This window comes from Aphelocoma coerulescens, chromosome 11, assembly GCF_041296385.1.
Source record: "Aphelocoma coerulescens isolate FSJ_1873_10779 chromosome 11, UR_Acoe_1.0, whole genome shotgun sequence".
NCBI lineage: Eukaryota > Metazoa > Chordata > Aves > Passeriformes > Corvidae > Aphelocoma > Aphelocoma coerulescens.
Genome location: NC_091025.1, coordinates 8,804,657 through 8,818,393, shown reverse-complemented (window position 1 = coordinate 8,818,393; position 13,737 = coordinate 8,804,657). Strand labels below are relative to the sequence as shown.

Below are 13,737 nucleotides of genomic sequence, written 5' to 3'. Positions count from 1 at the left end.
ATGCCTGTGCAAGGCACCAAGTTCTAACACTGACTGCACTGCTGTAACTTTCCAGCTCTTCTAAAGTAAAAGATGAACACAGCAAGACTTAGTAGTGGTATCCCATTTCAATTATACATAAGGTATCTTGCAACCTCGCCAAGCATTAGAGAGGACAATCAGAAGAGCAGGCCACAAAGAATCAGGGCAAGCCATCATACCCAGTTCTAATAGTTACTAAATCTTGCAGACCTTACTGAATATTCCAAGGAGCCTTCCTCTCTGCAGAAAATATTAGATACGGATCCTTTGTTCTGAATACATCACTGCAAACATGCATCTGCGACTGATGTCACATGATTTTTATGACTGTCACTGGATTTTGAGGCTACACTGGGCTTTAAGCAGATGATTTTTGGCAAGTAGCCATGGACAAACGCAAGCTTCTTCCACCCCTACATACATGTTCCAGTGTCAGCAGAAAAAGAAAAACATGTACAGCTTATAACCACTCTAAAGAAAAGGTAAAACACAATTTTGTTTTGTATAATCCTCCAACAAATCATTGGCAAATTCTGACAGGACTCACTCTTCAGTGAGAGAATAAAGCAGAATTTCCCAGGGAGCTTGCTACCAAGTGTGGCTTTAAAGCCTAAAAATATCAGCAGTTGAGAAGGAAGTCTTGGTTTTGGGAGACGCCCAGCAAATAACCCTAAATAAAACAACTTGCAATGTTTAAACCACTACCTCTATATATATATTTAGAAAAAAAAGTCAACATTTAATTGCATTTCAGAATATAAGCAACAAGTAGGGCACAAAGCAAGTAACAAACTAAAATTTGGCAGAACCAACATAAGAGAATACATTTTTCTTCTTAATGAAATACACTTGGAATTATGCTTCTTGGAAAAACCTGGTTATCTAGTATTTTAAATCAAGTGCAGTTGACATGCCCAGATTTCCTTCACTGTTAAAGCCTATTAAAAAACAAAGGCTACTTTTATGAAAAGCTAGGACTGATTTTACTTTTTTTTTTGTGATCTTGCACATCTTTTCCCTCCACAATTTTTTTTCTGAAAATAGAGAGGACCAGCCCCGCCCCAGATCTTGTTTTGCAGCCACTACTGAAGTGCACTGGGTACCCTCCTGAAGTTCTACTGAACAAACTGCACAGGGGAAGACAAAAAGATGAGCTGAACAACCAGGAGCAGAGCACAAGGAATTGCAGTGGCACAAATGTGGTTCCCCCCAAGAGAAACACCCTGACAGCAGCCAACAGGCACCAGTTTGCCAACAGTCCTGTTCCCATGATTCAGATCAACTCAAGTCAAAATTTCTTTTTACCAACAGCAGAGGAATGAACAAGTACAACTTATCAAAAATTAATGGCAAAGGATCTCGTAAGTCATGAAAGTCATAATGAAGAATAGGCCAGAGCACTAGAAAAAAATTTATTTTCTAAATTACAGCAGCTACGCTGACAAAAGGATCAGTGTGATTCTATGTGCAGAGAACATAAACTGAGAAGACCAAGGACTGTTCAGTGATGGGTTTACTACACAGTCAGAAGACAGTTGCCTTAAATGAGCAACAGCTGATGTTTCCTAATATTCACTGTTTTGATAATTACTACTAAGACTTATAAAAATGTTCAGATGTGTATTACCAGCAATAACAGACCAATGCTGTGAAACCCAACTCTTTCTCCACCTCAGAGGGAGCACACATGAGAGACCTTGATGCTAAAATTGCTTTCAGAACCTGGTCCTGGATCTACCAATTCACATCAGCAACACCTCCTGCAATGCTTTGGCTACTGAAGGCAAGTCTTTCCCCCTTCTTCCTGAAAAAAGGGAGGAAACTTCTTAGGAATAGTGCTGAATTTATTCCTGCACCAGCTTCCTTGGAATTGTCAAGACTTTCCATCTAGTAGCCTGTACTTCAATCTCTTTCACAGCCAAATTTACTAGCAAGTGTGTTTTAAAAAAACAACCCACAAAGACAAGAAAGCCCTCCTGATTTTTCCAGTTTTGCTGCTGCTGAGCAACACTGAAAACACAGAGTCACACCATCTTAAAAACAGGCATTACTTACTTTACACCTACAGTATCCTTTAACAAGTCCTGTTGCTCACTTCTGAGCTGATCCCATCGAATTTCTTCTAGAAAGCTTTCTGAACACTTTTACAAGTTTTCATAGCACTGTATGCATTTACACAGCTTGACTATTCATAGTTCAAACAAACAGAAATGTCACTTGACCACCGAACCTCAACATAACAGAAGAGATTGTTTTTCCTGTATTTTTTTATTTTTGAAACAAACCTAGAAACACACACCAGAAGAGTTTGGGGCTTCTATTTTTTCTTTAAAACTAGTTTTTAAACACATTATGGAGAAAGGCGAGAAAAGCTCTTGCTTAGTTCTTAGCACACTGGGTGTGACAATATCAGACCCTCAGAAAGTGGAGGTGAAGAGACAAGGTATACACTACTTACAGCACCTCAAAAACACTGCAGGATTGCAACATTCCCCAAAGAAGTCAGTAAGGAAGCCATGTACTAGAAATGATTATGCCAGTTTTGAGTTCAGTCTCCTTCAGAATTACATACAGTTGGAAAGATTTCATACAGCTGACAAAGAATTTTCAAGACACTCTCTTAAAAATTGTAAATGCACATACACAGTCTGAATAAATAAATTCAAAAACATGTCAAAACGAAGAATACCATTATTACAGAATGACTTCATGAACAGAAACTACCATAAGGCAATTACAAACAGAAATCTGGGAAAAGAAGTCTTCAGTTGTCCCACAGCTAAGCTCAATTTGAACTGAAAATTTTCTTCGAAATGTGTATTTTTATAATAAATATTTTAAAAATTTAGAAAAATACAAGCATATCATGGTGTTACAGGCTATTCTTAGAGAAATAAGTACTTCCAACAACTAATCTGGGTTGCTACTCAACAATTTTATATGTATGAAGTACACAAAGAGCTTAAGTTTCAGCTGATAGTACATGCTACTCTCCTATGGTAATTTTGGGGATAAAGCAATGGCTGAACTCTGGAGACTAATATTTTTCTGCTGGTTTTATTTTAGATGTGAGTAAAGGGCAGAGGGCTCCATCTACCACTCTTCCAAAACCTGCAAGTATGGATGTGAGCACCATATTCCAGACTTACCTAAACAATAAGCATTCAATTTTTTAGTATCACATTTAACTCCACACTTCTGCTTTCAAGTGTTATGCAACACAGCAGTTAGAGCAGTTCACTCTCACCCAATTAGCCAATCAACACCTAAACACTTCTGTCACAGAGAAATTTACACCCACCAGGTGAGAACCAGTGACAATTGTTCAGCACAGCTGGTCTGGCTGAAAGGATCACCCTGAATAACTAAGAAGTTACACACAGATATTTTAAAGGCTTCAGTTAAGAGGTTTTCAAAATTTTGTACTCATGTAGTCATACTTCTACAGTCCCACGGCTGCCCATTTTGTATGGATAAAAAATACCACTTCCATTACAAATACTTTGCAAGGATAAATGCCATGGGAAGGTAGTGACCAGCCTGCCTTTTATTTTGCATCTTAACTACACTAAGCATCCTTGAGAGATGCAGATCAACTCCTGGTCACCTAAAAGCATAAAAGCAGAATTGAAGACATCAATTGCAGGAACCAAAACTCATCCAGAACAAACTGAAATCAGTGCAGGAGGCAGCTGCTCACAAGATGCATGGACGTGGCTTTCTGGGGGGAATCACACACTCACAGCCACAGAAGTACTCTGCAAAGCTAACTTAAATGAAAACTATGAATAGGACGAAGTTCAACTCCATAAATAAAATAGCAGCCCACATAAAGGAACAATCTGGGCATAAAACAACACTGTCTGGTTTGCATCAATGATGATCTGATTTCAAATCCAAGGCCTAGCTTTAATAAGGGCCTCGTGCAGCTCCTGTGCACCTTGAGACAAGATGGGCAAGCGAGACCACACTGCACCACCACACTCCTGTGGCACTTGTACAGCCCCCAGAACAAAGGTAAGGTGTCTTACTTCCATAAACAAAGATTTAAATCCCACAGAAGAAATGCAGTTCATAATCACAAGAGAGCACTTTATGTAAGACTAATTAAATGTCTAAATGAGCCACATACTTATGCTCTGTTAAGTGTCACTACATCCCAGGGTTTTGGTTTGCAATGTCTGTTTGCAAGAGGGATGTTTTATTACCTTAAGTCTCTGATTGAAAGCATCAAACAGCAGTTTGATTCCATCCTGAGTCAGGTTAAGGATGAGGTCATGGCTAAGAGGTGACTGTAAAACAAAAAAAAAGCTGTTAGGCTTTTAATTTCAAGACTTCTTTGTTAAGATAGATATCACTGTAAAAGTATAAACTGGTTACTTTGGAAAAACAAAACTGTCTCAGAAAACAATCATTTGTTCAATTAATAAGCATAACTAAAATATGTTTGGCCAAACCTCTCAACCCCTTCAGTTTCCTTATGAAAAAAAACAGAAGTGCCTGTGTAATATCTGTGCCCTGCAAGAACTCCTACAAGGGTACTTTGTCCATTACGGTAAGTGGGGGAAAGAACAAAAAAACAAAACCAAAAAACTCGAAACAATATAACTCCCAACCCCATTAAAAATAAACCAACCAACCAAAAACCAACAAAACCCCACCCCAAAAATTAACACTCCCCGTTTAGCATCAGAGACATCATCTAGGGACAGCCTCTGTTGCATTCTTGGTGCACAAAAATACCAAGTCTCACATCAGAACCAGGCATGTGCTTGACAAAAAGATGGTTTTCCACTTCAAAACTCAAACTGTCACAGTCTTTTTCAGGCCTCAAAAGGAAGGCTTCAGACTCTTATGTTGTGAATTTAGGTTTCCTTAGTTACTGTGAATCATAACAACTAAAGGCTTAATTTGCAGTCTGCTGGAGTCAATAGGAGACATTCCATTGGCTTTCCTGGTGTCTGCATAGGCTCTGCACCCTCTCAGTCTGCTGGGTCACTGGGGAAGCTGCTCTCTGCTCAACCAGTAAAATTCACACAGACACAGTCACTTGGCCCCAGTTCAGCTTTTTGATCATGTACCATCTAAAGCACATTTGCTTCAAAATGCTCTATCCCCCACAGCAGTCTCCTCAGAGGAGAAAAAAGGTTGAATGGCAGGCAGGCAGCAAGATTCATGGCCTAGAACTGCACCAGGCAGTTTCCTAGCAAAAGACAGAATGGGGATGGACAACTGGGGCAAATAAAGGCTTCTGAAGTGGGCAGCCACACCATACAGCCCTTCATGAATTAAGCATAAGCTACCTTACTTTGCTCTACTGGGAGAAGCTCTGGGGTTTCACTGTCAGAAGTCCAATTCTCATCCTCAATTTTCTCACATCAGCACTGCCTTGACACTTTCTGAGCATTTTCACGTGCATGTCCCACCCATTCCCAAAGCATATACTGAAGTAATCAGATCCTAGACTTCACAACACTAGGTGAAAACAAGGCATGGGGCTTTCCATTCCCTGTGATGCAGATTTCCTGTTCCTCTGGATCACTGCAGTAGCTTTCCCTGAAGCTGGTTCAGTTTGAGCTCATCGTTCCTGAACACCAGTGATCTAGTGGGTAAACTGTCTCCTAAATGAAACTTCCACAACATTTCACACAGTGGCATCAATACCTCACTCTTGCTGACAAATTTTATGGCTCTGTATAGAACTGAAGCAGCACTGCAACAGAACTATAAGCTTGAGATAAAAAGATCTAATGTTGATCCTGACTGTCTTTTTCTAATCCCTTATAAATCTCATTTAGAAAGGCTACAGATAGAGCAAAAAAACCTTGTAATCTTGCATTCAAACACACCAGCAGAGCTGTTCTGCTATGGGATATGCTCTGCATTTCACTGGTTTCTAAACAAAGTTTTCATGAGGTTATTCCAAAATTAATGAGAGCATTACAAGTACTTTTGAGTGGGTGGAAAAAACCCCCAAACATCTGAGGAAAAGCCTGATAATTAGTACAGCAAATAACTTCTGTTTTATGCTAGCTTATTTTCTAATACATGGAAAGATTCAAGGGCACAAATTTAGTTCATGTGACTTTTAATACACAAAATAGAACCTCAAGTATGAAAGATGATGCCAAGAAGCAACAGGAGAGTTCTTCCTGAAGGAAGCACCACAGATGTGCAGTTATATTGCTAATCTACATAAAGATGCAGGAAAAACTGTTATCACTGAACAATCCCATCAACCAAAATCCAGAGGAAGAAGCTTAGGAAAACAAAGGCAATTAGTACCCCACTTAAACTGACCAAAAAGGAGTTAAAATTCTTTTATTCACAGAAAAGGATTCATCAAGCTTTTTTTGGCACAGTTTAGGCATCCCATTTATGTCAAGTTAAAGAGAGCACCGTGGGCAGATCTAATTGCATTTAATTGCCATATAAATTTTTGAAAGGAAATACTCACTGCTGGAGTTCCAGGATCAGAAATTCAGTGCTTTAGACGCAACAGCTTTAAATAACATTTGATCACTGTGCTCAAAGGCATTCTTTTACAAGGCAAAGAGGAAAAACATGAAGGCTGTTCAGGTACAGTTTAGCTAGATAGAAGTTGTACATGGCAAAGTTAATTTTAAAGCTTTGAATCTTCTAAGAGCTGAGTTCTTTGTGCTCAGCTGCTAATGAAATGCATGGCACCCTGCATGAGCGTGAGGACAGAGCCAGACAGTCAAATGCAGGCCCTGAGTGGTGTGTGAAAAAAAATATCAGGCACTGAATTGCAATAATATACAGAAAAAAAATATAACCAGCAGAACTATTCCAGAAAGTTGAGAACTACTATTTTGTTACACTATGCAGATGCTAAAACATCTTTATATTTATTACATTTTGGGAAAACAAAAAACCCAAACCACTAAACCTGCCTTTGGCAGACAGAAGTTCGGTGTACACAGTCAAGAACAATGTAACTTCCCAAGAGGTGTAAGAAACCACCTCTGCTTGCTAGCACTGAACCACTAATCCTTCCATAATTCTACAATCTGACTGGAACAGGAATCTCATCATTTACCTAAACAACCCTAGAAATAATTCAAATGCACTGTGGTGCACTAAAAACCTCCAAAGAATACAAAAACAAGGAATGTGTTCACTGCCAGACGGATGCTCCCATGCATTAATCACAAGGAGCCAGATTTGCAATTCAGTCATCATAAAACCCATAAATCCACATAAAGTGAAACAAAAAAAAAGGATAATTCATTTAATAACATGAAATATGTATCCAGCACTGAACACCAGAGTCAAGGTTGTTCTTAGCCATTCAGTATTCAGTGCAAATGCACAAGGCCTGAATCCTTCTTTTGATACAAACTAACATTGTACAGACTATGCCTTTTTCCTGAAGCAGAGAGCTGTAATTTGCAACATATGAATATCATCCTCTTATTAACGTGTATTGCACATAAAACATCTGGAGAGTCACAATCTTCCTTCGTCCTACCTCCCCTTACATTTCCATCAGAATAACACATTTCACTTGATCTAGCAGAAGGGTTTTACTTCTAGTCCCCTTCTTGATGGAAGTCAAACATCAGGAACATAATGCTGCTTCATGAAGAATTATTAAAACATCTACAGCTGGTTTAAATCACTGCATCCACTTTCTGCAGACAATAAAAAGGTATGGAAGGTTTTTCATGGGGTTCATCACCACTGGACCAAACACAAAAGCAGAAAGTAATGAGTGATTCAGTTCTTTAAACTGCAGCAACACTTCACAATGATGAAGTAAATAGACTAGAATTAAATTGTCCAGCTAATTACATAACATTTCACTTCTTAAAGGAAAAACTATGCCACTCCTCCACTGCATATACAAAACTGACAGCTGTTAAATCACTGCACTGCTGTGCTGAGGATTATTACATCTGACATGAAACTTATAAAAGATACATCTCTGATGTGGTGGCAATAATTTGGTGTAATTCAATTCCAAATAGCCCTGCAACTCACACAGTATGTACATTATCCCAAAGCATGTCTTAATTCACCATGAGGTGCACTTCCTGGCCAGCCAATGCACTACTCACCTGCTCACTGTAGAGAACCTGGACGTTTTTGATAATGCGACAGTGTTTCTGAAGAATTGCTACAGCCTGAGCCAACGGCATTCCTGGAAATAAAAACAGGTGCATTTCTTCAGTGCAGAGAGCAGCTAACAGAGATTTTTAACAGCAAGGTTACACATGAGGTAACCAAACCACCATCAGCAAACACTGAGTTACAACAGAAAGGTATGTGGTCAACAAACAAGCCGACTTAACTCACGGTATCAGCACAGACCTGGTGTTTGGAAACAGAACAGTCATTGTTTGTCTACCAGTTGTTAGGCATAGATGAAAAAAGTATCTCTAGACACGAAATTAAACAGCAAAGTTCAGGCAGAAAAAGCAAAGAGCTTGCTAGAGCCTGGGCACAAAATTTTCTGCTTTTTGGGGTCTACAATCCAATAACTGATAACACAGCCCATATCAAACTCACTAGAGCTGGCAAGAGCGCTCCTATACACATTCAATAGGCTCCTAAAATACTTTTTATGGCACATACTTTTTTATTAACCTTGATAAAGTATTGGGTATCCATACCAGACAGATACAAATACTAACATAGAGCAATGATTCTCCTTAGACCTAACAGGCCACATTAGCTACTGATATGGCTGTATTTATGTCAAGGAAGAAATTTTATCTTCTCAGTTTACAGACAAGATATACATACTAAAAAATTTGGTTCAATTGAGGCAACACACTTATAGTCATTCAGCCTCTCATACAATTTCAAGGGCTTTTTTTTTCTTTCCTCAATGTATATCTTATCTTTACAACTATACATTTTTGAAAGCAGAATGGAACAGCTGATTCTGCAGAAAAAATAGCACCCCACCATCTCATCATTTATCAAACTAAAAACCTTCATTGCCTTTCCAAGTGAAATGTGATCACATTCCTGGATTCAAAGCAGGCATTTACAAAGTGAGGTTATGAGCTCATAATTGTGAAGTTTTATTTTCATACTAACTGCTGCAAGTCAATTTAGATTAGTTATCTGACACTTTATTTCCATTCCTTGCCCTGTCCTTTTCTATTTCTAGTTTTTAAATGTTAAGAAAGTTGCCTTGATTAGGGAAAATTTACCTCTACATTTTTAATACATTCAAAACTTTTACTTACTAGCTACACCTCTCAAACTCAGACAGTATGTCATGTTTCAAAGCACCTTTTAGACATTATCTACAGTATCAAAGTGAGAAAACTCTCTCCCTTTCCATTTCTAACAATTTATAACATATACACCTAGCTCACCATGGGTACTGCTTTAAAGTAATACTAGCATAACACTAAAAAAAAACCCCAAAAATATCATTCTCTTTGTCGTGGCCATATAGTGCAGCTTTGCTGAAATGATGAAATCAAGTTTTGACGAAACAGATGTACAGATTAGAACTACAATAATTCAATTTGCAAATACCATATACAAATGTCTGCAAAACTGGTTTTCACCTCAGCCCACAATCTTGGGGACAATTTGGTTTGCAGCTAGAAATTATACATCAGTAGATGATATTAAGTCAAAAAGAAGAGTTATTATTTTAATAACAGTAATGAAATTAAAATGCAGAGCCACATAATAAAGCAGCACTGTTTCCTATTATCTAGGAAGTAGCAGTTGCCTTGTAGTCCAGGCAGCTGAGTTTGAAGATGACAGTTATTATGTATTAATATTTTCAAAATGGAACAGAAACATAAATGGCAGCAAGGAGCTACGATCAAAGATGCTGCTGTAAAAATTCCACATTTCTTAACCCAGTAAAAAGTATGAATCCAGAAAAAGAAGTAAGGTTGACTGAAGAGTATAAAACCCATGTCATCAGACAGTATTCATAAAAGACTTACAGAGCTAAGACCACGAGCTCATTTAAAAAATAAACCAGTGGCACAGGCTGAAGCCCAGCCAGCACAGCTGACAGGGTCCATACTGACGGTGCCAGCAGCCCGTGAGGATTCAGTAAAAAAGCACCCGGTTCAAGTAGTGCAGAAACACCAAGTTCAGGCTGTAGTTCAATGCAAACTGATGCAATCTCGAGCTGGTAAGTGTGCAAACAGATGGCTCATGTGACTCTCTTACTCACAGCTTTCTCAGGCTGCAAGCAAATGGACATGGACTGACTTGGTCCAGTTTTCAGCAACTGAGAATCAAGCAGATTTGGCCATGCAGCTGCTTAGCAAAGCTACAGTGAGCAACCCAAATTCTCCAAGAACTGTTTACAGGACCCAAAATGTGTTGAACAGCCAGTATCCTCCCTTTGCCTCCATTTGCAGAAAGTCAAAGGAGAAATAAAAAAATGGGTTCTTTTTCTTCAGTCTTCTCACACACAACATCCCCTTTTTCTTCAACATTTGTCAGCCTTTGCAGTCAAAGGGGAAAACAAAGAATTCTTTTTCCTTTGCTCATCAGTCAGGGGGAATGGGAAAGCAAACATGGTTTCCAGCACATCAGACAGTCAGCCAAACTGAACCATGGCAGTAATGCCCACAAAGACCAGTGCTAGGGCTCTTCTATCACAGATCTTTCCCTTTTCTAAATGCTGGATTGATACAAGCAGCACAAGACAGTTCTCTCACATACACTGGTCAGGAGCATCATGGCTCGAAGCATCAGCCTATGCTAAGACTGTGTGTCTTGAAGGGATGGGGGTAGAGCAGTGAATAAAGATTAAGAGAAAAATACAAGAAAATCTAAGATGAATCATAACGCATTAAATAAAGATAAATGAAACTTGGTATGAAAAGAAAGTATAAAGTGCCAGAGAAATGCAAGTATGCCTCAGAAATTATACATCTCAAGCACTAACAATACAGCAATTTAATTGTTGTCCTTTAAAACAGCAGGAATGTAGCCCAAGAGGTGCAGTGGCACAGGTATCTAAACTCGGTCTCAGTTAAATTTTTTTTGCTCTAGTCACACAGTGAGTCAACACTGGAGCCAGAAACAGAATCCAAAAAGTCATGTACAAAATTTTCCTGGCATTTCCCCTCAGTCATCTCCATTGTGGGCACAGTACTGGAAGCCAGAGTCAGCAGCAGTTCAGGAATACTGCCATTAGTTCTGCTAAGAGCAGAGCTAAACAAATAATGAGTAGAACACTGCTGGCAGCGAGAGTCCCATTTACACCAGCACTACCAGCCCCGCTGCCACGAACACAGCTGAACCAGCTTTGTCAGCAGGAACAATCTTCACACAACATCGCTGGTGCAGGACAAAGTTAAGTATCCTAATACCTAGTCAGCCTCTCTGCACCAGCAGGTCATGCTAATTATATATTAGACACATCACGTGGTGGCTATGTTTACTCCAAGAAATACAGCTGAGTTTCCTCCCTCTCACATCTATGTGTGTGTGTGTGTGAGTGCACATAGACAGAGACACTGTAAAATTTTAACCATGAGACTGCATTAACAGGCTTTCCTTGGGAAAAGGAAAAACATTTTCTCTTTCCTTTTTTTTGTTTTGGTAAGGAGAATGGAGGGAAGCCCGTTCTCTGTATTTATGAAGACTGTCAGGGTATGCAGTTGGAGATTGATTTTCCCCAGGTAACACAGGCACTAAAGGATGGCAGAAGGTCACACAAAGCCGAGAGCACAGAACATTCAGGGTACAAGGATTTCACCAAGATTTCAAACGGTTGGACCTGAGGTGCTATAATTAGCCTCCAAAAGCCATTTAGCCTTGTCTGTAACCACCAAGTTGTACTTGACTGAAGTCACAGCAGTATAAACAGCCCTTTGTGTTTGATGGGTTTCATATTAATAACACCACGGCACAGCACCACTCCTTTGGTCCAACCCTAGTTCAGGGCAACTGTGTAACAGTGTCTTCAAGAAACAGTCTGTCCCTTCTGTTCCCTTTAAGGAACAGTCTGTCTTGTCACAGGTGACAAGAGCAGCAGCCCAAGTGTAACTCAAGTTCAGGCAGACACAGCTGACACACAGTGCCTTGTTTACATTTGCCCAACTCCTGTGACCATTAACTTTACACAGAGCTACAGCAATGACGGGATAGGGAGATAAAGAGTCCAACACTGATATGTCACACAGCCACTCAGAAAAGGTGACGCCTATGGTATTTTCTGAAAGTTTTAAGGACTACCAATATCTGCTTGAAAACACAGGTCACCCAAAGAATCCACACCATCTTATTTCAACTGCACATTTAAGTGTCCTGCCGGAGCACCAGCCAAATTTGCATCAGCTGGGGGAAAGTTCTCGCTCATCACAGTAAGCAGAGCAATAACTGGTAGGGAAGGACTACTCAGCGAGATGAAAAATACAAATGATTAGGGAGAAAAACACTTGTCATCTAACCCGGAGAAAATATCTCCAAAGTTAACTTTCTCCACTATTTCACAGCCCAACAGCAACAAAAAGAACTCGTGAAACTCGATTCATGTTTATGAAGGGTTTCTACAGAAAAGCACAGCATTTATAGTAAGTATCAGTGCACAGTTGAAGCTGCCAATATCACCTGACACACATTCAGGTGACAATCAGCACATTCATGCTTCCTCTTTTAGGAGTTATTTAAAAGAATGACTAGTCTTAGGTGGCAAGACAAAAGAAAGCAAACGAGCACATGAAAGCACACAAGCAGATAAAGCACAAGCTAGCACGCAAAAGCTAAAGATGAACCTATAAACTACAAGGGAATCCTTAAAGCTCGTACTTTAGTATTTTGAGCGACAGAGAAGGGTGAGCTTTGGCTCTCGCTCCCTTTCTCTCTCCAACTCCCCGAAAGCGCTGGGAGAATCCTTATGGACGCCGGATGCCGAGAGGACCCGCATCGCCCCACTCACGCACAGGGCCGGGGAGAAGGAACACACTTACCTAAGGTGAACTCCCATTGCTCGTTCCCCAGAGACCGCTCGGGCACCACCTCCAGATCTAGCATTGGCTCAGGTAGCGCGGAGGCCGCGGGCTCGCACGGCGGGTCACCGGGTCGCTGCGCCGGACCCCTGCGGGAGGGACGCGGAGGGAAGCGGGAGGGAAGCTCGCAGCCCGAGCCCGGCCCCGCCACCGCCCCCTGAGGGGACTCGCCGCCCCCAGCCCCCGGGGGCAGCGCCGGGTCACAGCGGGGCCCCCGCGCCGGGCTGCCAGAGGGGAGGCGCGGGCTCTGCCGCTACAGCAACCAACCGGCCGCCCCTCCCCGCCCCGCGGCCCCGCCGCCCGCGCCCCCCGCCCGCTCGCCCCGCCCGGTCCCGGAGCGCGGGCGGCCGCGGCCCCGCCGGGGCAGGAGAGCGGCTGCGGCCCCGCCGCTCGTCCCGGCGGCCCCGGCCCGTCCTGAGGGGCCGGGGGGGCTCCGACCCCCCCCGCGCCGCTGGGCCGCGACTCACCTCACTTGCGGCTGCTGAAAAAGTGCTTTGCAGCTGTCGTCAGGCGCCACCGCGCGGGGGCGGGGCAAGGGCGGGGCCGGGGCCGGGGAGGTGCGCCCCGCCCCCCGGCCGCGGGCGAGGGGGGAAGGCGTCGGCTTGGCGAGGGGGAGATCCGGGTTCGAGTCCCGCCCCGGCCGCGTCGCCCGATGAGGATCCGACCTAGAGCAGCAGCCCCGGTTACATCCGACGCGATTACCTCGGGATCCAAACCAAAATAACCAACCCAAACCGCAGCCCAG

General features: G+C 41.8%; 1 protein-coding gene across 2 annotated transcripts in view; it reads right to left on the bottom strand.

The window, feature by feature from the left end:
* PHAF1 (phagophore assembly factor 1) overlaps nt 1-13,499 on the bottom strand; it is a 35,145-nt gene extending 21,646 nt beyond the window's left edge. The window contains exons 1-4 of one of the 2 annotated variants that reach the window (XM_069026651.1): nt 13,460-13,499; nt 12,954-13,081; nt 8,103-8,185; nt 4,230-4,313 (exon numbers count right to left, since the gene is read on the bottom strand). In XM_069026651.1, the coding sequence (XP_068882752.1) occupies nt 4,230-4,313; nt 8,103-8,185; nt 12,954-13,017 (231 nt within the window). In that variant the 5' untranslated portion in view covers nt 13,018-13,081; nt 13,460-13,499. Of the gene's footprint in view, nt 1-4,229; nt 4,314-8,102; nt 8,186-12,953; nt 13,264-13,459 lie in introns of those variants that run through there. The other variant, XR_011154366.1, reaches the window with a different exon arrangement.
* Nucleotides 13,500-13,737: the final 238 nt, after the last annotated feature.